At 34.5% G+C, this 23459-nt stretch overlaps 1 protein-coding gene across 4 annotated transcripts in view; it reads right to left on the bottom strand.

Moving 5' to 3' along the window:
* CHM (CHM Rab escort protein) overlaps positions 1-23459 on the bottom strand; it is a 244705-nt gene that overhangs the window by 3583 nt on the left and 217663 nt on the right. For 3 of the 4 annotated variants that reach the window (XM_077888545.1, XM_077888547.1, XM_077888546.1), the window contains 2 exons: positions 12727-12825; positions 6113-6273 (listed from right to left, as the gene is read on the bottom strand). In XM_077888545.1, the coding sequence (XP_077744671.1) occupies positions 6113-6273; positions 12727-12825 (260 nt within the window). Of the gene's footprint in view, positions 1-6112; positions 6319-12726; positions 12826-23459 lie in introns of those variants that run through there. The other variant, XM_077888548.1, reaches the window with a different exon arrangement.

Here is a 23459-nt window from a genome sequence, read left to right as displayed (position 1 = left end):
AACTTTATCAGGTATACATGACCTTCTAAAAATCTGCTTTCGGAATTCCATGACTTCTCTCCAATTCTATACATGTATTCAGGCCCACCCTTTAAGTACTTAACTATATCAGTACTTGATCAGATTATTGTATTAGATAGCTGGGTATTTAAGCACATTCATTCTACATGTCAGTAGAAAGACAATTTTCTTCAATATTCTTTAGGTAATTTCCCAATAGAGCCTATTTGTGATAGTTGTACAATCAAATTTAGCATATAATAATTTTAACAAGTCATTGTTAAAAATCAAGAAAATTCTTCATTATTTGTTCAACTATTTCCATTTCTGGTATAATTTATTTCCCCCTGGGCTTTAAGGAGTATAAAACAGTGTTTAAGATCATGGACTCTGAATAGATGGCCATATGCAAATACTGTCTCTGCCATTTAGTAGCAATGCAATTTAGGGTGGTGCTTAATTGACTTCTGAGCCTTGCTTTCCTTATCTATGAAATGGTAGAGACTAAGCCTCTATATATGGTAGCTATTATCATTGTTATTAATAATAAGATGAGTTAAAATGTCAACATTTTATTTTTAAAGATTTTATTTGAGAGACAGAGAACGTGCACATGTGCAAGTGTGAGGGGAGGAGCAGAGAGAGGGGGAGAGAATCTCCAGCAGACTACCAACACAGGTTGATGTGGGCCTATGTGGGGGCTTGATGTCATGGACCTGAGCAAAACCAAGAGTCAAACGCTTAACCGACTGAGCCACCCAGGCACCCCAAAATGTCAATATCTAAGCTGTGTTTAGTCTGGCAGGGTAAGAAAGTAAGAAACTGAATGTGATTTTAATTAACAACACACACACACACACGAAAGTAAATGTGACAAGAAACACTGCTATTCTATTCTAAACATATCCTTACTTTTATTTAGATGAATACAGCTCATTGTTAGATAAGGGTCCCTGTCATACTAGGGAGCTTGAAATTTATCCTATTGGTAAACAAAAGTCATTAAATGGTTTTAAGATATATCCTGTTTTAAAGGCAACAATGTATTTCTGTACCACTTTAATCCTTCTTCCTGACATGCACATAAAGTCATCCATTAGGCCAGGAGTTGACAACTATGGTCCACAGGCCAAATCCAGCCTGCTGTTCTTGTAAATAAGGTTTTATTGGAACATAGCCACTCTCATTCATTTATCTATTTTCTATGGCTGTTTTTGCACTGCAGTGGCAGGGATGAGTAGCTGCAAAAGAGACAGTAGGGGCTGCAAAATCTAAACTATTTACCATCTGGCCATCTACAGTTGATAGACTCAGGTGGTTGGGCCATCAGGTGATTAAAAGTGACATTTCTTGGGAGTGGATGGAGGGATATTAAACAGAAACTTTTGAGCTTTGATGTGAAGTTAAAAGAAGGATGGGGAGAAAAAGTTTCTTTTCCTTTTGAGTATAATTCAAGAGTATATCTTTTGGATGTGACATTTTCCTATGACTATTCGGAAACTAAATATTTGAGATGCCTGCTTTCCTCTCCACCCCAGGAACTCACCAGTCTGCTGGAGACACTTAGCTCCTAGAAGCAGGAGGATTGAGATCAGAACCTCTATCTCATCTGTCAGTTCCTCTTTTTGTCTTTTATCTCAACCTTGTCTACCTATAGAAGTTCTCCCTCCCCCTTACTTCCTTTCACTCTTCACATTCAATGGTTAAATCCTGACAATCTTATCTCTTCATTCTTGACTCCATTTTTTCCTTCTCTATATAGTCCAGGCATGTATCATCTTTCCTTTACACAACAGCAACATCTCAGAACTGGACTGGTCACCCTGCCTCTAGGGGTCCCCCATGCAATCCATTTCCATGCTGCCTTCAGAGGGGGTCTATGGAAATGAAATTTTGTTTATGCCACTTTTTGGCTTAAAACTCTTCAGTGATTCCTCATTTCTTAAAAGGTTAAAAACTCAAGATCTTTGCTATGGCATACAAAACCCTACGGGCCTATTTCTCTGGTCTTATCATTTACTCCATCCCATCTTTACCTTTCAGACTTTTTGCTTCACTAATATCTATTTATGTACACTTTTCTTAAACACACCATATTTACATCCTGGATTGGTCCAGATGCTGGAATGTTCCAATTATCTTCCATTTGTATGGGGAACTGCTACTCATCTTTCATATCCGTCTCTGCAAAACTGACTCCTAAATAGGGTTCATGGCCCCTCCGCATTATTTTTGAATTTTGGATATTATTCTATTATCGCATATACTGTAATGCACTGTCATTTGTTTACAAGTTCTCCTTTAGTAGTAAGTGATTCCTACAGGGATGACAAGGACTGGATTTTACTCAAGTCTAGATCCTTAGTTCCTGGTGTGGAGTAGAATCCCAATATACATTTTTAAAAATTAATTATAGAACTTTAAAAACTGTATATTGTAGAAATACTGAATGTAAATATACCATGACTTATTACTAATAATACTACTTTTCTTCCAGTTCCTCTGTGTCTCACACCTTGTCTCCTTTTTGTTACTTACCTATAGGATACATTTTTCCCCTGATTTCAGTCCCTGTGGCTGGATCTCACACTGTTTCCATATATCCTTGTCATAATCTGTCTCCTAGGACTATCAAACAATTGTAGGCTGCTGCACTACCTGTATTTGTTTTCTTCCTGCTTGTGGAACTCTCACCATCAGCCCATCTGCCACTGGCCCTCACTGATGCCAATTTCCTACAGCCAGCCTCCAGCACTTCCTGTCTCCTCTCTCTAATTGCTAGAATCTTTTAGGCTCAACTGCCATGCTCTGGAATGTCTACCCAATACTTCTTGGTCTACTGTATTTTACTTGTCAACTAAGCCTCAATTGTAAGAGTCATAAATAGAGGTTAGTTCAGAGTAGTTAATTGTTAACCTTTCATTCTTTTTGCTCCCCCACCCTTTTGTAGAAAGAAAGAGCATCAGTGGGGAGGGGCAGAGTGAGAGAGAAAGAATCTCAAGCAGGTTTCACACCCAGCATGGAGTCCAACACAGGGCTCAATCTCAGGACTCTGAGATCATGACCTGAGCCAAAATCAAGAGTTGGATGCTCAAGTGACTGGACCACTCAGGCACCCCAATTCCTCTTGCCCTTTTAAGCCAGAAGTTAGCTTAAAGAATTTCATGTGGTTAAAAAAAATTAAAAAGGCATAATTATATTGTGACTTGGTTTCTTTATATTGGGAAGTATAGAGAGGACACACTGAGCTACAGAAGAAATTCCTATGTTTATTTAATATATATCTACACAAAACAAAAAAATATTTTGTCAGTCTAGCAGTTTAATGTATTTTGGATGTATCCACATTAACAAGATGAAAGTAGCACAGTACAGATGAATGTATAAGCCCTGGGGTCTAACAGACTTGAGTTTAAGTTTTGGCTCACAAATCTACGAGATCTGTGATCTTTGGACAAGTTATTTAGCCCCTTTGGGTCTTAGTTTCCTCATTTGTAAAATGGGCATGTCACAGATACTGATGTCATATGTTTGTAAGGACCAAATGAAATAATATATTTATGATGTTTAGGATATTGTCTAGTACACAGAAAACACTCAATGAATGGTAGCTTTAGAAAATGTGACACTTAAAACTGCCCTCTCCCTCAATGGCATGAGAAAGTGAGTTATACTGCAATATGTGAGCAACTTGATAGGTCATATGATCTATAAAAAGAGTCTTCAACTTACAAACAAAAGTTATAAACAAATTGCTAATATGCCATAAAGACAACATTCTAAATGGTGGTTAGGCTGCTCACATCAGTAAATTTAAACCATTTTATAGCTGACCTTTAGTACAAAGAGTACATACATTACTATATAATTATTCTTGTTCTCATGGGATGGCACCTCCTAGAGGATGGGGGCTCCTGAAGGAGGAGTGAGCTATCAGTGATCTTGAGAGTAAAGAACTATAGACCAGTCTGTTCATCAGTATGTGTGAGTAAATGGGATACTACCTGTATTAAGAAAAGAGATACATCGTTTTCAGGAAAAAAAAAAAAACCTGGAGTAATAAGCTATAAAAACTAGCAAGTCACAGAATCACAATTATCACTTGGGCTACTTAGGCTAGCATCATTGTGGTGATAATAGAGAATGTCTTGGTGTGCTCCTGCACACAACTTTAACTCGTATAACACAGATCACTTTATATTTTTAGTATGTTTTCAAATCAAATAGTTCCATATGAACACAAGGGAGACAAGTCTATGCTATTCAACATCTATATATCTACAAATAAGAAAAATAGATGCAAACTTGCTAATTGGTCAAATAAAGTATTTGTTAAAAAATAGAAATCTGCAGGTGGCTTATGTTTGCTACATAGACAAAGCCTAGGTGATGCTCTAAGAACTTTTATAGACAATCTGGAAAACAGAAGTTATCAATTAGTAACTAGGCTAAACACAGGATGAAATACTGAATTAGAACAAAGCTATATAACAACTTGAAAACTATTCATATTTAATAGTATATAATTAGTATCAAAAGTAGCATTATTATTATTTTGTACTATGATAACACTGAAGTCTATCTCCTTGGGAAGCAAATTATCTCATAACAAAATTATCCTTTAATTTATAGCCTTTTAGCTGGTAGTTTAGATCACATTAGAACTTGAATAATAAGCTCTTATGTGAAAAGCCTTCCCATTTTGGTGAAAAAACACTGAAGTCCACTCAGGAAAAAAAATGTCCTACACAAGGGGGTGCCTGGGTGCCTCAATTAAGCATCCTACTCTTGATTTCCACTCAGGAGATCAAGCCCCGCATCAGGCTCTGTGCTCAGCAGGGAGTCTGCTTTTCTCTTTCTCTCTCTGTGCTCAGGATCTCTCTCTAAAATAATAGATCTTAAAAAAAATCACCTAGGCTATCTGGCTGAAAACATGTCAGCAATTCTGCTTGGAAAAAACTGGAACATCAAAGCAAAAATGCCTTGGTCATTTTAAGCCATAAATGTAGAACTCGAACCATCTTGGGTTCCTATTAAACTAATAGAATGAATGATGGATGACTCCCTACTTTTGATATCACTGGTTGAATAGGATTATCCAGGATCACCATTAAACTCTGAAGATGAGAAACAAGGAATGAGACAAAAAAACCTATAGATACATGGGTTATGGCCTTGCCAGTACAACTAAAAATTAAGTCAATGAAGCCATTTGTTTCCATAAGATCCCTAGCACTAGTTGGATTGAAACTTCCATCTGTGGTCTTAAAACAATGTTAAATTATCCACTTTTTGATTCAATAGACAGATATGCCAATTCTATCTGTGAAAAGTTTAGATTTGTGCCTCAAAAAATATATTTTCTGTTCTTCTCTGTCAGGTACAGAGAAGTGTATTAATACATATACACATGGATCTTCATCTGAATGGAATCATAGTTCACTTTTGGCAGCTTGTGTCAGCCTGTGCTGTACCAGTTAATAGCTTTGCCCAGAAGTGCTATCACAAAATTCCACCTTGATTTAACCTATTCCTCAGCAGCTATGATAGTAATTTTTGGGACACCAGCTTATGTCAAAACATTAAAGGAATTGTGTTAACTCTGAAAAACTGTAAGTTATGTGTTCTTCTGCAAAATAAGAAAATGCTTTAAGACAATTTAAAAATTACATTTTGTATATAATTAGTTACACTCCTTTTGAAATGACTCAGAGATTAACAAAGAAAAACAGTGTATTTCAAAATGATAAAACAATAGGCCAACAGTTTAAATTAGAAGCCATGTTCCTTTAGAAAACTGGCATTATAAATTTTATTTTTCAGAATATATATTTTTAACATCTTTCATCCTTATTCCCACAATGGAACTCATAAATGCTCTCCTGCAAATCCATCATATAGTCAAGAACATGAAAATACTGAAGACTATATTTTAAGTATAAAGAAGCTTTGTCATTCACAGGAAAAAGTTTGGAGGCAAATTACAAAGATAGTATTAAATGATAGACAGGCTCTTCTAGTCTTTTTTCCCCACATTCTAGAGGAAAAAACAATTCACTTTCCCTACCAAACCACCTTTCCAACACAAAACTGAGAAACACCAACAGCTTACCTGTTTGACTGCATTATCATTTCCTAAACCACTGTCTGGGCCAGAGCAGACATAAACGTTGGATGGTAAATCATTATAAGAGTTCCTGCTGACGTCTGAAGAATCTCTCATATTGAAGTAAAGAGCCCATAGAAGCCTCGGTTTTTCAACTTCTTCATTTTCTAAATGTAGACATAAATTTTACTCACATCTAAAGCACAATAAACCTGTCAATTAATACAATTTGTAGCCAATTACTAACAAAGCCGTGATTATATAGTGTAGTAAATCAGAGCTTTGTATGTAAAAAATAGCAAATCTTTATCCACACCCACTCATACATGTATATATTTCAAGTACTGATGACTTTTCAACCTAAGACAAGTTAGATATCAAAAATTATTTTGATTACTAGTAAGTTACTTAGATATAACTCCAATTGTGTTCTCTTGGATTTCTATTACTTCTACATAGCAGTATCAAAGTGCTTCTGAACACATTCATCCTTAAATTATACCACTGAATAAGATAATAATTTTTTGTTTTATATAAACAAACCAGCTTGAAAAATTATATATTAAGTCAATGATCTATACAGGATTATGAGATGTCCAGAAGACACAAATCTATAGAGCTAGGAAGTAGATTAGTGGTTACTTAGGGCTGGAGGAATTGGGGTGAGGGATTAAAGGGTGTAGAGTTTCTATTTTGGGTGATGGAAATATTCTAAAATTAACTGTGGTGATGTTTGAACCATTTGGTGAATATATTAAAAAAACTGAATTTTACACTTTAGGTGAGTGAACTGTATAGTGTGTGAATTATATTTCAATAAAGCAGTTATTAAAAATAGTATATATAGGATTAATACTTGATATGGTAACTCACTAATGCTTTGTCCTACTGGATTACAAAGGAAAGGCAACCAACAACAAAAATAAGGTTGTGAGACTTAAAGTTGTTTTTAGCACATATTCTCTCATTTCACAGTGAGCATCTATTATGTGTATTAGGTTTGGACTAGGAGCTGGAGATACACAGATAAAGCAGACTTAGCCCTTAGTCTTCTGGTTTTTCATATTCCCTAATTATAGGAGGTCTAGCACACAACAGATATTCAATGAACACTTTCTATATTGATTTTCATCCTGTTTTCAAATATAATCAAAGTATGATATGCTTATTTTAAAAGGCTCAAGCTAATTAATCTTAATACCTAAAACCTATTTCTTGCTATCTTAATAATGATTTCTTTGCCATTCCTCCTTAGAAATGTTATTATATATATATATTTTTTTTTTGCTTGAAAACAGAAATTATTGCTGTTAAAAAATTTTTGGTGACAGGATTTTCTTTAGCCTAAATCTGAACAAAAAATTCAAATTCTTTACAATGATAACAATGGATGTATATGAAGATTATCCAAGACCATGGGGCACCCTGTAAATCATAAAGAAAATGCTAAAGGTATAATTAGTATAATTAGTTAATTAGCTCTTATTGTTAAATTGGTAATCAAAGTAGAGAAATTCACAGCTAATTGCAGTACTGAATTAATAAGACTGCACAATTCCCCAATTTGGGATAAATAAGATTTTGTTATATTTAATTTAAAATATCTCCACTACAAGAATACCAAATATGTTATTTTTCTAGTTCCTTTTGAATAAACCATAATTATTAGTGTGATAGGATGGAGAAACTCTGAATGGAAGAAATGATCTCTTATGAGGCTCCTTCCTAATGCTAAGATCTATGAATCTAAGGTATCACTAACTTCATGTAAACACATGACAGATGGTGAAACTTACTTTCTGACAAAATAAAGGAACATAAGGAATTCATATTTCACAGCTAAAACCATATGGATCTTAGTAAATTTATTGGTTTTAAATTTAGTTTCACTAAATCTTATGGGAAGATAATTAAACATACTGCCTGTGATTTGCAACACCAGAAGTTGTTGCAAATGTATGCCAAGGAATAACATTACTTGAACTTGTTTTTTGTCTTTTTGAGTTCTACATTGTTTAGTGCTGTGCTTCATAAGCCTTTGTGAAAGCCTAGTTTCCTTGCAAGGAAGTTTATTTATCATAAAAGATAATGTTCTCTTCTCAAATACATTACTTCTTTGCTGGTGTATCTGAGAAATTCCAGTAAGATTGTAGAACTCCTTCTACTTACTTTTTCACATTTAAGGTATAACTGAAGCTCTTTTTTTTAAGATTTTATTTATTTATTCATGAGACACACAGAGAGAAAGAGAGGCAGAGACACAGGCAGAGGGAGCAGCAAGCTCCATGCAGGGAGCCTGACATGGGACTTGATCCCGGGTCTCCAGGATCAGGCCCTGGGCTGAAGGCGGTGCTAAACCCTGAGCCACCCGGGCTGCCCCAAATGGAGCTCTTGACATATGTTGTCTTAAGTGGGTTAAGGTCTGGAATTCCTTTAGTATTGCCCAGTCCATTTCTAAGCATACATTTAGAGAGTTTATCTTGTATATCCTTGAAAGTTCCAGCTCAAAGAAAGGCTTTCAGTCAAAAGAAGTTGGGAAAAATGAATAATCCAATAGATTATAGGAAAGAAATTTCATAGAAGTTTAAATATTGAGAAGGAACCATGAAGAAGATGAAAAGTTGACATAGGATGAAGATAAATGCTCCAGATAGAAAGGAGTTATCAGACTTTGACCTTAAAACTCTTAAAGAAACATGTAATTGCTTCATCTTTCTTTGAGGTTAGCTGGAAGTCAGAGAGATAGCTGGAAAAATAACAGGCAGTTGGGAACTACACAGTTGTCAAAAAAAATATTAAAGCTGCTGAGGTTTGGCTAGAAATATATCACCTAACCAGGAGAACTGGTTTTCTGTAATAGCTCATTTCATCAATTAGATAGTGTAAAGGACTAAACAAGTAATAGGTAATTTAGAATAAGATCTCTGGCAAATTAAACTGGGATAAGTACAGAATAAAGCAGAAAAAAGAAATCAACGGGTGCCTGGGTGGCTCAGTGGTTTAGTATCTGCCTTTGGCTCAGGTCATGATCCCGGTGTCCTGTGATAGATCAGGGTCCTCGCAGGGAGCCTGCTTCTCCCTCTGCTTCTCTGTGTCTTTCATGAATAAATAAATAAAATCTTTAAAAAAAACCAACAACATTGGCATACCAAATAAAAGCAATACATGGTTTACAGTTACATGCCATATTTAGGAAGAGACTATTTTAGTAGCGTAGCAGAGTAGCACAAGTCCAAGAGTATAGGAGATTGTCATCGCTGTGATCTAGTCTGCATACAACAAACACAAAAAGAAATTATGATAAGGCATTTGACTTTTGAGTGCAACAATTACCTAACATCCTTACCAGCCACGGACCCTAAAATAACACTCTTAAGGGTAATTTCTGTTTTTAGGTAGTTTTGTTTTTTTGAGATATGTAACAAGTGAGATGGGATGAGATAATTCCACATGCCATGCACAATCGAGGGAAAAAGAGAAAGAACATGGTGTAGTAATGATACTACATTATAGATATTTCAAGATATTGTACTAGTGAAATTCTTGTTTCAAATCATATAGAAAATCTCAAGTTCCTGGGTAAAATAAGAAACCATTTAGGATAGTTACATCACTGCTCACTCAGTGCTTTCAAGGATATTCTGAAGTCTGGAAGAATTAATCCAGACTGGTATGAATGGTGAGCAATCACCTAATTTTCTCACCTGTATAATCAGGTTCATTAAACATGGAACACCTGAAATTTTTTTTAAAGATTTCATTTATTTATTTATTTATTTATTTATTTATTTATTTATTTATTTATTTATTTATTTATTTATTTATTTATTTATTTATTTATGAGACAGAGAGAGAGACAGAGAGAGAGAGAGAGAGACAGACAGACAGACAGACATAGGCAGAGGGAGAAGCAGGCTCCATGCAGGGAGCCTGACGTGGGACTTGATCCCGGGTCTCCAGGATTATGCCCTGGGCTGAAGGCGGCGCTAAACCGATGGGCCACCAGGGTTGCCCAGAATACCTGAAATTTCTTTGGACTAGGAAATAGGGAACAGTTGAGAGATCTTTGATGTTCTTAAAGGAGGCTAGGATATAGGGCTCTTAGAAGTATTGGTACAAGTACTTCTTAAGACAGCATATGTTAAGAGCTCCAGTTGATACCTTAAATGGGAAAAAGTAAGTAGAAGGAGCTCCACAACTTTACAGGAATTTCTCAGATACACCAGCAAAGAAGTACTGTATTTGAGAAGAGAACATATCTTTTATGATAAATAAACTTCCTTGCAAGGAAACTAGGCTTTCACGAAGGCTTATGAAGCACAGTACTGAACACAAGGTAGAACTCAAAAAGAAAAAAAAATGAGTTCAAGTAATGTTATTCTTTTGGCATACATTTTAAAACAAACTATTTACAAGCTCTAAAGTGTAAGATTTCTTTTTTTAAAAGATTTTATTTATTCATAAGAGACACATAGAGAGAGGCAGAGACATAGGCAGAGAGAGAAGTAGGCTCCGATGTGGGACTCGATCCCATGACCCCAGGATCACGCCCTAGACCGAAGGCAGACACTCAGTCGCTGAGCCACCCAGGTGTCCCTAAAGTATAATATTTCATATCATTATCAAGTAATTAAAACATTAAAATAAAAAACCATTAATCTGTGAAAATAGGCACTTTTGCTACAGAGAAGAATGTCCTGTAATGCACTAAAAGTTGATATTGCTCATAAAGTTCTTTCTCATTTAGGCAGGAAAATGAATTGAGCTTTCTTCTCTAGGTGACTTTGCCTCTTTGACCTGACATGGCCCATTGCTCACTTTATCTGGTGATTCATTTTCAATAACTACAACAGTATTTGTTCTGACATTTTAATTAAAATATGACCACTACCTCATCCTGATGATAAAAAGGCCTAGTGTCAGTGAAAACTAGCTTTTCAGTGCCTCAGTGCACCTGAGGACCCCTCTGAGCACATAGTTCTTACTAAAGAATTTTGATCAGGTTCTAAACAATATATCATTTCAAAATGGGATCAATGGAACCATTAAGATTAATGTTTAAAAAACATCTAAAATGACTAGAGGATGCTAAATAATGAATATGTAATTTCTCCAGCTCGTTTTTTTTTTTTTTTTTTTTTTTTTTTTTTTTAAGAAAATTAAATGCATTTGAAAAGTGAAGAGCAGGACACCTGGGTGGCTCAGTGGTAGAGCATCTGTCTTTGGCTCAGGACATGATCCCGGAATCCCAGGATTGAGTCCCACATCAGGCTTTCTGCATGGAGCCCACTTCTTCCTCTGCCTATGTCTCTGCCTCTGTGTCTCTCATGAATAAATAACATCTTTAAAAAAAAAAAGTGAAGAGCAATGATACAAGATTCAAATTTAGTGTATTATTTGAGACTACCACAAAATGAAATTAAAACAAAAAAGTATGGAAAATTTGATAAACAAGGAAAAAATTCTGTTTTTAAAAGCAAGGTAATTAAAACTAAGGATAAAACCATGCAGATTATCATGTATCATAACTTTACAATCAAATATTTAACAATAATCCAAACATTTATATGAGACTTTCCAATGAATAAAATGTAAATATGAAACAAACTAAATTTCAAACTAAAATGAAATAAAGTTTCAGATGGCAGGATTTTATTCATGTGGCTGAAAACAAAATTAATTATATTGATATTAGATCTTAAAAACGGAGTTTTCTTATGTAAATCTAAATGCCCCACTATATACTATTTCTGCATTAAGAAAACAAATAAGACACAGACACATAGGAGATGAACTAAAAGAAAATACAACAGGTAGGAGTAAATTAATGGCTGCCCAAACAAACATAACATCTAAAGGAAATAAAGATATATGACTCAGTGAGGAAATTGGTCATAATTCAAGTGGATGTGCAAATCCTAAAATGAAAATCACCCTTACTTCATATAAATGAATAATATTCATTAGGCTACTTTTTGATAACTTGAACATAAAATACCTAACAATTTGCTCCATTTATAGCTATAAGAGCTATCCTATGATATGAAGAGAAAAGTTTAAAAATCTATGATTGAAAAGCATTTTTCCATCATGAATAAGTAGCATAGTGGTATTGATATTTTGAGGGCAAAATATCATATCACTAGTGAGCTATACATAAAAGGATAATTATTAGGAGGGATTCCTATACTTATCAATTAATATTGTAATGTTATCTCAGCTTTTTAAAAAATGAAGATAGCTTTTTCTGATACAGGTATACTCATTGTATAGTATCTGTAAAATGAAGAAAATTAAAAGGAAAAAAATAAAAGTTGTCCATAACAGTTTTACAGGCAGTCTTTATTTCTACACATGTAAGTATATATGCATATAAACGGGTTTTTTTACACTTAATTATACATGTGTGTGAAACATGTATTTTTCCTTTACTGTGATAAAGTGCACAATTTCCCATTTTTTAAGAAAAGAATGTGCTCATTCATGCTACTAACCATGTAAGGATAGTTTCTGAATACATCACATTTCAGTCCAGGTTGCAGAAACCTTTATGAGATATCTAAGAGGAATAAGGTTGTTATATTACCTTTCCCTCATGAATCGCTGATTATTATTCTTACCTGTCTCTGTTTCGGTATATGGAGTAAATAATTTCTGCACAACTGGTTCTAAATCTTCTCTTGCTGTTTTAGAAGATGTACAAGTCAAATGAACCAAATCTGTTTAAAAAAAAATAGTAATATTTTGAGTTCCTCCTTACACGCATTTTCAAGGCACTATACCAGTGCCAGGGGAAACAGCTGAGCAAGTTGTGGCTCCTGCCTTTAAGGAGTTTATAATTTAGTAATGGGGAAAATGTAAAAACCATAATATGCTATATATCTGAATAGCTAAAATACGTGTTAATAACTAAGAGCACACTAAGATCCAAGAGAAGTAGCAGTTGATGGTTCATTTTGTAAAACTAGCAGAGTAGAAAAGCTTAGGAAACCATTTTTGCATAGAAAAAGTTTAAATTATCCTTATAACATTCCCAAAGAGGCTGGACAAAGGACTGCTAAGCAAAAAAAATGTGTAAAAATGATTGAAAATGGAGTATCTATTTACCTAGAGAATACATTTCATATTCTTCAGACAGAAGAATCCACTTATACAAACTGTACTGATAAATTAACTATTCATTGTAGGGTTTTCTAAGAAATCTTCTGGGGGAACACTGTTGGCTTAGTTTGAGTGATACACATATTTGAAAATCCATAAAATGGCCTAAGTTAGAGCAGTATATAATATTTTCAGAAATTCCAAATCAGTTCCTTTTTGCAATTACAGATTCATAGAGCCTGGAGTCAGAGAATGTTTGCATTAGAGAGTGTCATGCACAAAAAAGGCCCTTCATAGGAGTAAAGTACTGTAGCCTAATACATTTAGAATTGCTAAAGCCCAACACATAAATATAAAGGAGGGACAAAAAGTTTTGTGTACTGAAAGAAAGGATTAAGGGGATCCCTAAATGGGAGAAATTCTTATGGCCCAGGAAAGGGCTTGGGGTAGAATAGAACAGCAGAAGAAATATACCAGAGAATGACATAAGTACTGAAAAATTCTTTCATCTAAAACACCAGTAAAAAAGTATACCCACTTCTTTTAAGTTTAGACTAGTAGACATAAAAAAAAAAAACAAACTCCAGGAAGACAGTTCAAAGCTTACCATGGAAGTTGACATCAGAAGTGGATTCTCATTATTAAAATTCATTCCATTCTAAGCATAAATTGAGGACTCTTAATAACCATCTGAGTTAAAATCAAATTTTGTAGTACTTACTTTTTCAGGTTCACCAAAGAAAGTGATATTCTTAAGAAGGTTTCTGTTTTATGTGAGTAATGTTTTTACATTAATTTTACATTATGTTACATACCATAACAATGATTCCATTGATTCTGGGATATGTATGGTAATAATCACTCAAAAAATATAATAACCTTCACAACAAAATTATTCCTAATTAACCAAAATTTTTCAGATGCCATATAACTTTGCTGGGGAGAGAGTTTAAACTCCCTAGGCAGTTGCTGAGTTAAATGGGGTATATAACTACAAAGGCAGAAATCCCTGATAAAACTTGAGATAAACTCTCCTGTTTCATAAAATACCAATATTCATACCAAAGTTCTCAATTTTCCAGTTCTTCCTATTCAATTAATGTGTACTAGGGAAAAAGAAGATGAACACGAATATAAATAAAAGTATATTTTGAATATCTTTTTTTTTATTTTGAATATCTTAATAGTAGACTACTGGTTCTGTTTAACAGGTCACATAATAGAAATACATACCAGAGTAATTACATCCTTATGTTTCCTAACAATATATCAGAATTTGGTTCAGGGAATGCTAGCAAAAATTTCTAGTAGTCAAGTCAGATTATCATCTTGTACTTAATGAGTTTTATAACAATTCTTAGAAAGAGAGGCACCTAAGTGGCTCAGTTGGTTAAACGTCTGCCTTCAGCTCAGGTCATGATCCAGTGGTCTTGGGATCAATCCCCTTGTCAGGCTCCTTGCTCATTGGGGAGTCTACTTCTCCCTTCCCTTGGCCCTCCCCCTATCCCACCACTCATGCTCTCTATCTTAAATAAATAAAATCTTAAAAAAAATTCCTAGAAGTTAACTAAAGACATTCATAACTTGAATTCTAATGTCTGAACCCTGATTCTGATTACATGCTACAATATTAATTGACCTACAAATTTAAGGTATAAACAACTATTTTTTTTCTCCTGATACTTTCTGCTTTTCCTGTTATGATCCAATTAATATAAACTACTACTTATTTAGGAAGTTATATATGAACCTCATGGTAACTATAAACCCAAAACTATAATAGATACACCAAAAATTAAAAGAAAGCCAAACATAACACTATAGAAACTCATCAATCACAAAGATAGAGAAAAAGTAATACAAAACAACTAGAAAACCATTAATAAAATGGCAATAGTAATATTTATCAATAATTACTTTAAATGCATTCTAGGAGTTTAATTCTTCTGCACAAAATTAACTTGCTCAATAAATGCTAAAAATGACTACAGATTAGATCAGATGGGGCAAGCGCTTTCCTAGAAGTATTACACTTATTAATACCAATCAACAACTATTACTAAGATTCCAGAAGATACAACAGAAGTGAAAATGTTACCCACTGGCATCATGTAATATTATAACTGACTCAAAATTTTTTAAACCTCGGCTGTACCTTTTACAAATTATGCTCCTTCTACTTCATTTAGCAACTGTTTAAAGTATTAATGGTCTGAAAGATGATGAAATAATTTTTCATCACAATTCATCTGCTGGCAATAATACTGAGATGTGATTGGCATTTAAGAAACCTTAGTGCAAAATAAGCTTTTATTCATAGAACATAGCAGTAATATTTGAAAAAGTTTGGCAAATGGAGTGGTACTCATAATCAGTACCACGGAAACAAAGTTATCTGAAATTCAGAAGGCTGACATCATTCAACATGAATGACAATAAAGAGCACATTTTAAAGTGACAAAAGTACCCTCACACAACTAGATAAAAGAGAGAGAGAGAAAGAGAAAGAGAGATAGGGACTGAAGGAGGAAGGGAGAGAAGGAGAGGAGTGCATAGGGAAATGCACAAAGGAGAACACTTCCCTAAAGCCATTTAGCTGGAAAACAAGAGGGGCTTATTTTCATGAGTTTTTGCAAGTAGTGAGCTCGAAGGCTAGAGTTTTAGAGGTCCACAGGCTTGTTTGGGATACAGCCCTGACAGCATTGCCCTACTCCTAGAGAGAAGGCAGGCAAGTAACCCTGGGACAGACAGTGCAATCTGAAGATCACCTAAGAAGCACAGAGAAGAGACTGTTCACTCTTCTTGGAGCACATTTGGGAGAGGTGGCATTCACAGAGACACCTCTCCAGGTACAAAAGAGCCAGCAGGCACCATTTCCTTCCCTTCCCCCTCATCATAGGCACAGAGACACCTGCTGAGAGCAGCTAACTCAGTGTCTGTTTAGCCTACCTGCTCCAAATCCCAGGCACCTGCACTCTAGCATGACTGCCCTTCTTGTTCAAACCTGCATCTGTCCCAGCACAGCGAGACACTCCCCTAAAAGACCAGTGAAGGCCCCCGCCACAGCACTTCCATGAAGTTTAGTTTTAAAAGTCAGCAGGCTTGGCTGAGATAGAGCCCAAAGTGCACTGCACTGCTCCAGGCAGGCAAGCAACCCAGAGACAGCATGGAAATACCGATCTGAAAAATACCTCGAACAAACCAGAGGAAATTAGTTCCTCTTCTGGGAGTGCTTTCCTGAGAGCAACAGCACAGAGACCCCTCTCCAGGGACAAAGGAACTGGCTGGTGTCATTTCCCTCCCCCACCAAGTCCTACTCATTACGCAGTCTGCTGGTACTACTTTTCTCCAGCAAGTGTGCATAAGTCCCAGTGCAACAGGTCCCTTCCCCAGAAGACCAACAGAAATCTCCATACACACCATGTACACTGACCAGAGTTCAGCAAGGCTTCAGTTCCAGTAGAAGTAGCATCAGCTCTCATTTAACAAGTAGACCGGAGTATGCCTAGTTAAAACTCCGTACACTTTGGCCAAGGTCCAAACAATCCCCATAGCAGGCAAGAAGAGCCTCCGCAGATATTTGCTTGAAGGATAGAGTGGTAGAAACACAGCAGCAGAGTACACATGGCACACACCAGAGACACTTGCTAGGCTCTGGATATTATATGACCTCTTCATAAAGCCATTACTCTCAGGACCAAGATACATAACAGGCTTTTCTAACACAGAGAAGATAGAGACTTATAAAATACCAAGATGGAAGAATTCATCTCAAAAGAAAGAACAGGAAAAGGTCACAGCCAGGGATGTAATTGAAACAGACAAAAGCAAAATGTCTGATGGAGATTTTAAAGCAACAATCATAAGGATACTTGCCAGGGTTGAGAAAAGAATGGACAAGATCAGGGAGGCCCTTACCACAAAGATAAAGGAGTTGAAAAATCAGAAATGAAAAATGCAATAGCTTAGATTCTAAAAAGACTGGATGAAATGACAACAAGGATAGAAGAGGAGGAATGAATGAGTGATATAGAAGATAGAATACAAAAAAAATAATGAATCTGAACAAAACAGAGAAAGAAGATCATGAGAACAGACAGGGAACTCAGTGACTCCATCAAATGTAATAACATTCATATGATAGGAGTCCAATAAAAAAAAAGAGAGAGAGAAAGAGGGCGGAAAGTTTACTTGAGGAAATAATAAAAGCTAGACATCTAAATCCAGGAGGCACAGGGTACTCCCACTAAAATCAACAAAAGTTGGCCAACACTGAGATATCCTGTGGTGAAATTTACAAAATATACTGATAAAGAAAAGATCCTAAAAACAGCCAAACAAAAGTCCCTGACTTATAAGAGAAGCCCATAAGGCTAGCTGCAGCTCTCTCCAGACTTGATAAGCACGAAGGGAGTAGAATATATTCAAATTACTAAATGGGAAAAATCTGCAGCGAAAAATATCTATCCAGCAAGGCTATTATTCAGAATAGGATAAAGAGCTTCTCAGACAAAAACTAAAGGAGTTAATTACCACTAAACCATCTCTGAAAAAAATATTAAAAACAATACCCATTTATATGCTGCCTACAAGAAACTCATTTTAGATCAAAAGACACCTGCAGATTGAAAGTGAGGGGATGGAGAAACATTTCTTGTGCAAATGGAAGTCAAAAGAAAGATGGAGTAACAATACTTCTATCAGACAAACTAGATTTTAAACCAAAGACAAGAGATGAAGAAGGGCACTATATCATAATAAAGGGGCCTTTCCAAGAATATCAAACTATTATAAATATTTATGCCCTCAACATGGAAGCAGCCAAATACACAGAACAATTAATAACAAACTAAAAGACACTAATTGATAATAATACAATTAATAACAAACTAAAAGACACTAATTGATAATAATACAGTAACAGTAAGTAACTTAAACACTTCATTTACAGCAATGGACAGATAATCTAAGCAGAAAATCAACAAGGAAACAATGGCTTTGAATGACACACTGGACCAGATGGATTTATCAGATATATTCACAACATTCCAACCTAAAGCAGCATAATACACACTCTTTACAAGTGCACATGGGACATTCTCCAGAACAGATCACATACTATAAATCAAGCCTTAACAAGTATAAAAAGACTAAGATCATACCAGGAATATTTTCTGACCAAAACGCTATGAAACGTGAAGACAACCACAAGAAAAATTTGGGAAGACCAAATTTTAAACAACATGTAACTAACAAATGGGCCAACCAGGAAATCAAATAAGAAGAAAAAAACCCATGGAAACAAATGCAAATGGAAACACAATGATTCAAAACCTTTGTGATGCAGCAAAAGTGGTCAGAAGAGGAAGTATAGAGCAATACAGTCTTACCTCAAGAAGAAAAATCTCAAATACACAACCTTACACCTAAAATAGCTAGAATAAGAACAATGAATGAAGCCAAAAGCTAGCAGAAGAAAGGAAATAAAGATGAGAACAGAAATAAATGATATAGAAATAAAAATAACCAGTAGAACAGCTTAATGGAATCAGGAGCTGGTTTTTTGAAAAAATTAAATTATTAAACTCCTGCCAGACTTATCAAAAAGAAAAGGGAAAGGAACCAAATAAATAAAATGACAAGTGAGAAATCACAACTGACACCACAGAAATACAATTACAAGAGAATATTATGAAAAACTATGCCAACAAATTGGACAACCTGGAAGAAATGGGTAAGGTCCTAGAAACATAAACTACAAAAAATGAAATAGAAAGCAATATAAAACTTTAACAGACCATAACCAGCAAAAAAAATTCAACCAATAATCAAAAATCAGCCAAGAAACAAAAGTGCAGGGCCAGATGGCTTCCCAGGGAATTCTAAAACATTTATAAAGGGCTAACACCTATTCTTCTCAAAACATTTCATAAAACAGCAACGGAAGGAAAACATACAAACTCATTCTATGAGTTGAGCAGGTTCCAAAATAAAATCTAGTTTGTCTGATTCCACAACAAGACAAAGACTCCACTAAAAAATAGTACTACAGGCTAATATCCTCCAGGAATATGGATACAAAAATTCTCAACAAGACACTAGCAAATTGAATCCAACAGTACATTAAAAGAAATATTCACCACAATCAAATGGTATTTATTACTGAGTTACAAGGGTGGTTCAATATTTGTAAATCAATCAATGGGGCACACCACATTAATAAAAGAACCATAAGATCCTTTTGATAGATGCAGAAAAAGCATTTGACAAAGTACAACATCCATTCTCGATATAAACTCTCAACAAAATAGGGATGGGGGAAGATACCTCAACATAATAAAGGCTATATATGAAAAAAATACAGCTAATATCATCTTTAATGGGTAAAAAAGTGAGATTTCCCTCTAAGGTCAGGAAGAAGACAGGGATGTCCACTCTCACTACTGTTATTTAAATAGTACTAGAAGTCCTAAGCATAGCATTCAGACAACACACACAAAAAAAATAGAATGCATCCAAATTGGTAAGGAAGAAGTCAAACTTTCACTATTTGCAGAAACCATAATACTCAATATAGAATCTACCAAAAATTTGATAGAACTGATACACAAATTTAGTCAACTGGCAGTATACAAAATCAATGTACAGAAATCTGTTGCATTTCTATATACCAATAATGAAGCTGCAGAAAGAGAAATCAAGGAATTGATCCCATTTATAATTGTACCCAAAACTGTAAAATACCTAGGAATAAACAAAAAAGATCTGTACTCTCCAAACCATAGAACACTTATGAAAGAAACTGAAGAAGACACAAAGAAATGGAAAAAGATTCCATACTCATGGATGGAGAAAACAAATATTGTTAAAATGTCTATGCTACCCAAAGCAATCTACACATTTAATGCAATTCATCTCAAAATACCACCAGCATTTTTCACAAAGCTAGAACAAACAATCCTCAAATTCATATGGAACCACAAAAGAATCCGAATAGCCAAAGCAATCCTGGAAAAGAAAAGCAAAACTGGAGGTATCACAATTCTGAACTTCAAACTATGTTACAAACCGTAGTCATCAAGACAGTATGGTACTGGCACAAAAACACAGATACAGATCAATGGAAAAGAACAGAAAACCCAAAAATGGATCCAACTAACCTTCAACAAAGCAGGAAAGAATATGCAAGGGCAAAAAGAAAGTCTTTTCAACAAATGGTGTTGGGAACCTTTGACAGCAATATACAGAATGAAACCAGACCACTTTCTTACACCATACACAAAAATAAATTAAAAAAATAAATGAAGGACCTAAATAAGAGACAGGCAAACATTAAAATCCTAGAGGAGAACATAGGCAGAATCCTTTTTTAGTTTGGCCATAGCAACTTCTTACTAGATGCATATCTAGAGACAAGGGAAACAAAAGCAAAAATGAACTATTGGGACTTCATCAACATAAAAAAGCTTCTGCATAGCAAAGAAACCATCAACAAAACTAAAAGGCAAACTATGGAATAGGAGAAGCTATTTACAAATGACATATCTGATGAAGGACTAGTATCTAAAATCTATAAGTAACTTTCCAAACTCAACACCCAAAAACAAATAATCTAGTTAATAAATGGGCAGAAGATATGAATAGATATTTTTCCAAAGAAGACATATAAATGGTTAATAAACACATGAAAAGATGCTCAAAATCACTCATCAGAAATACAAATCAAAATCAGGAGATACCACTTCACACTTCACACACCAGAATGGCTACAATTAACACCAGAGTAATTAACAGATGTTGGTGAGGATATGGAGAAAGGGGAACTCTTACATTGTTGGTGGGAATGCAAACTGGTGCAGCCACTCTGGAAAATAGTATGGAGGTTCCTCAAAAAGTTAAAAAGAGAACTATCCTAATGATCCAGGAATTGCCCTACTAGATATTTGTCCAAAGGATACAAAAATACTGATTCAAAGGAGCATATGGACCCAATATTATAGCAGCATTATCAACAATAGCTAAGCTATGGGAAGAGTCCAAATGTCCATCAACTGATGAACGAATAAAGAAGATGGTGTGTGTGTGTATACCCCCCCACACACATTTATACACAATAGAATACATACACAATGGAAAACTACTTACCCAATTAAAAGAATAAAATCTTGCCATTTGCAATGATGTCAATGGAGCTAGAGTGTATTATGGTATGCAAAAAAGTCAGAGAAAGACAAATAGCATATGATTTCACTCATAGATGGAATATAAGAAACAAAACAGATGAACACAGGAGAAAAGGACAAAAAAGAAGGAGTCAAACCATAAGACACTCTTAACTGTAGATAACAAACTGAGGCTTGATGGAGGGGAGGTGGGCTGGTGATGGGCTAAATGGGTGATGGGTATTCTAATTGAAATAAATCAGATTGAGAAAAACTAATTCCATATGATTTCACTTATATCTGGAATCTAAAGAAAAAATAAACATGAAAAAAAGAGATTCAGACTTATAAATACAGAGATCAAACTGATGGTTTTTAGTGGGAAGGGAGGTGATGTGAAGGACAAAATGGATGAAGGGGAGTGGAAGATATATGCTTCCAGTTATGGGATGAACAAGTCATGGGAATAAAAGGCATAGCATAGTGAATATGGTCAATGATATTGTAGTATTGCAGAAGAGATGGTAGCTACACTTGTGGTGAGCACAGCATAATGTATAGAGAAGTTGAACTGCTTTCTTGTGTACCTGAAACTAATGTAACATTGTGTCACCTACATTAAAAATTTTTTTTTATATTTCTTGAGTTTTATAAGTGTCATACACAGTTCATAAGAATCTGATCCTTATAATAGTTCTGAGTTATAGATACTATCATTATCCCTATTTTATAGATGGGGAAGCTGAGGTACAGAGAGATTAAACAACTTGCCTAAGGTCATTCAGCTATTATGTAAAAGAGATAGGATTTGAACCCAGCCTATGTTCTCAACTACCATATAATAGCGTATTGTCAAACTGTATCTTTCTGGTTAACTGAACTGTTTAGCTGCCTTGGAAATACTTTTCATATATACTATTTCCATACTATATGAAGGTAAATTTCAGTTGTACACTTACAGCTTTACAAATTCAAAATCAAATCAAAGATAAGGCAGTATGGCAGCCTTGAAAAGTCATTAAAAAGACTAAAAGGTCAAAGTAAACTTAACGTATTTTAATGTCTTATGCACATTTTTGGCCATATACTTAAAACTACAGTGCATCTGCATAGCATAGGATAAAGAATAAAAAGTCTAAACTATGTTATCTGTAAAAGGAAATCTTAAATTGCTTAACAACTGATCACTTGCTTTGTTAATGAGTAAAGGTTAAGTTGATGTTAGTATTATACTTGAATACATGATTTTTATGATATTAATTTCTACTCTGAATAATAAATTTGTATATATTTGGTATATTTTTGTCAAATAATTTTGTTTATATGCTTTAAAATTCTGACTAATCATAATGCAAAAAACTGTTCAAAAATTGAAAATACTGTGAGAATTATATATTGTATTTTATTACACAATGCCTAAACAGGATATTCTCTTTAACAAAGACTACAAAATGAATTTCAAGTATTATACTTCACTGAATGCAACACAGTAACTGAATAGTATTTAATGTAAACTACCATAGCATTTGTCAACCTTCAACTATGCTACAAAAAATTACAAAATTCTACTTTGTTCTTAATGGAAAGAAATAGAAGTTGGTGCTGATTCAAGAATGGGTGAATTTGATCAGCTGATACTAAACAGAGGTAAAGATAAACTGAGTAGGAGGATTAGTCAAGAAGTGAGAATATTCTCAGAGTAACATAAAAGCTTCATTAGCTAAAAGAGTAGCTTTTAAATTCCTTTATCTTTCCATATTTCTTTAATTGGGAAAAATACCTTTGAAATCAATAACATCTTTGAAAGGAAAATAAATCTTTGGATTATTATAGCTAATGAAGAATGAAGTATACTAGATTTAGACATCAATTAAATCCAGTATTTAAAAGTAAAAAAGACTTAAATTTTACTAAAGAGTTCTCATCTTTTCTCTAAAGCCATAATTTTGTAATAAGTATGTCTTAAAATCAAGCTAATTTGCTCATGAATATCTTTAAAATAAATTTCTTTGTTAAAAAACTAAACAGCAAATTATGAGACTTCACATCATTTACTTTATATAATTTTCATTTTATTACCTTTGAGGAAT

Source organism: Canis aureus, chromosome X, assembly GCF_053574225.1.
Source record: "Canis aureus isolate CA01 chromosome X, VMU_Caureus_v.1.0, whole genome shotgun sequence".
Taxonomy (NCBI): domain Eukaryota; kingdom Metazoa; phylum Chordata; class Mammalia; order Carnivora; family Canidae; genus Canis; species Canis aureus.
This window is presented reverse-complemented; position numbering and strand designations above follow the sequence as displayed.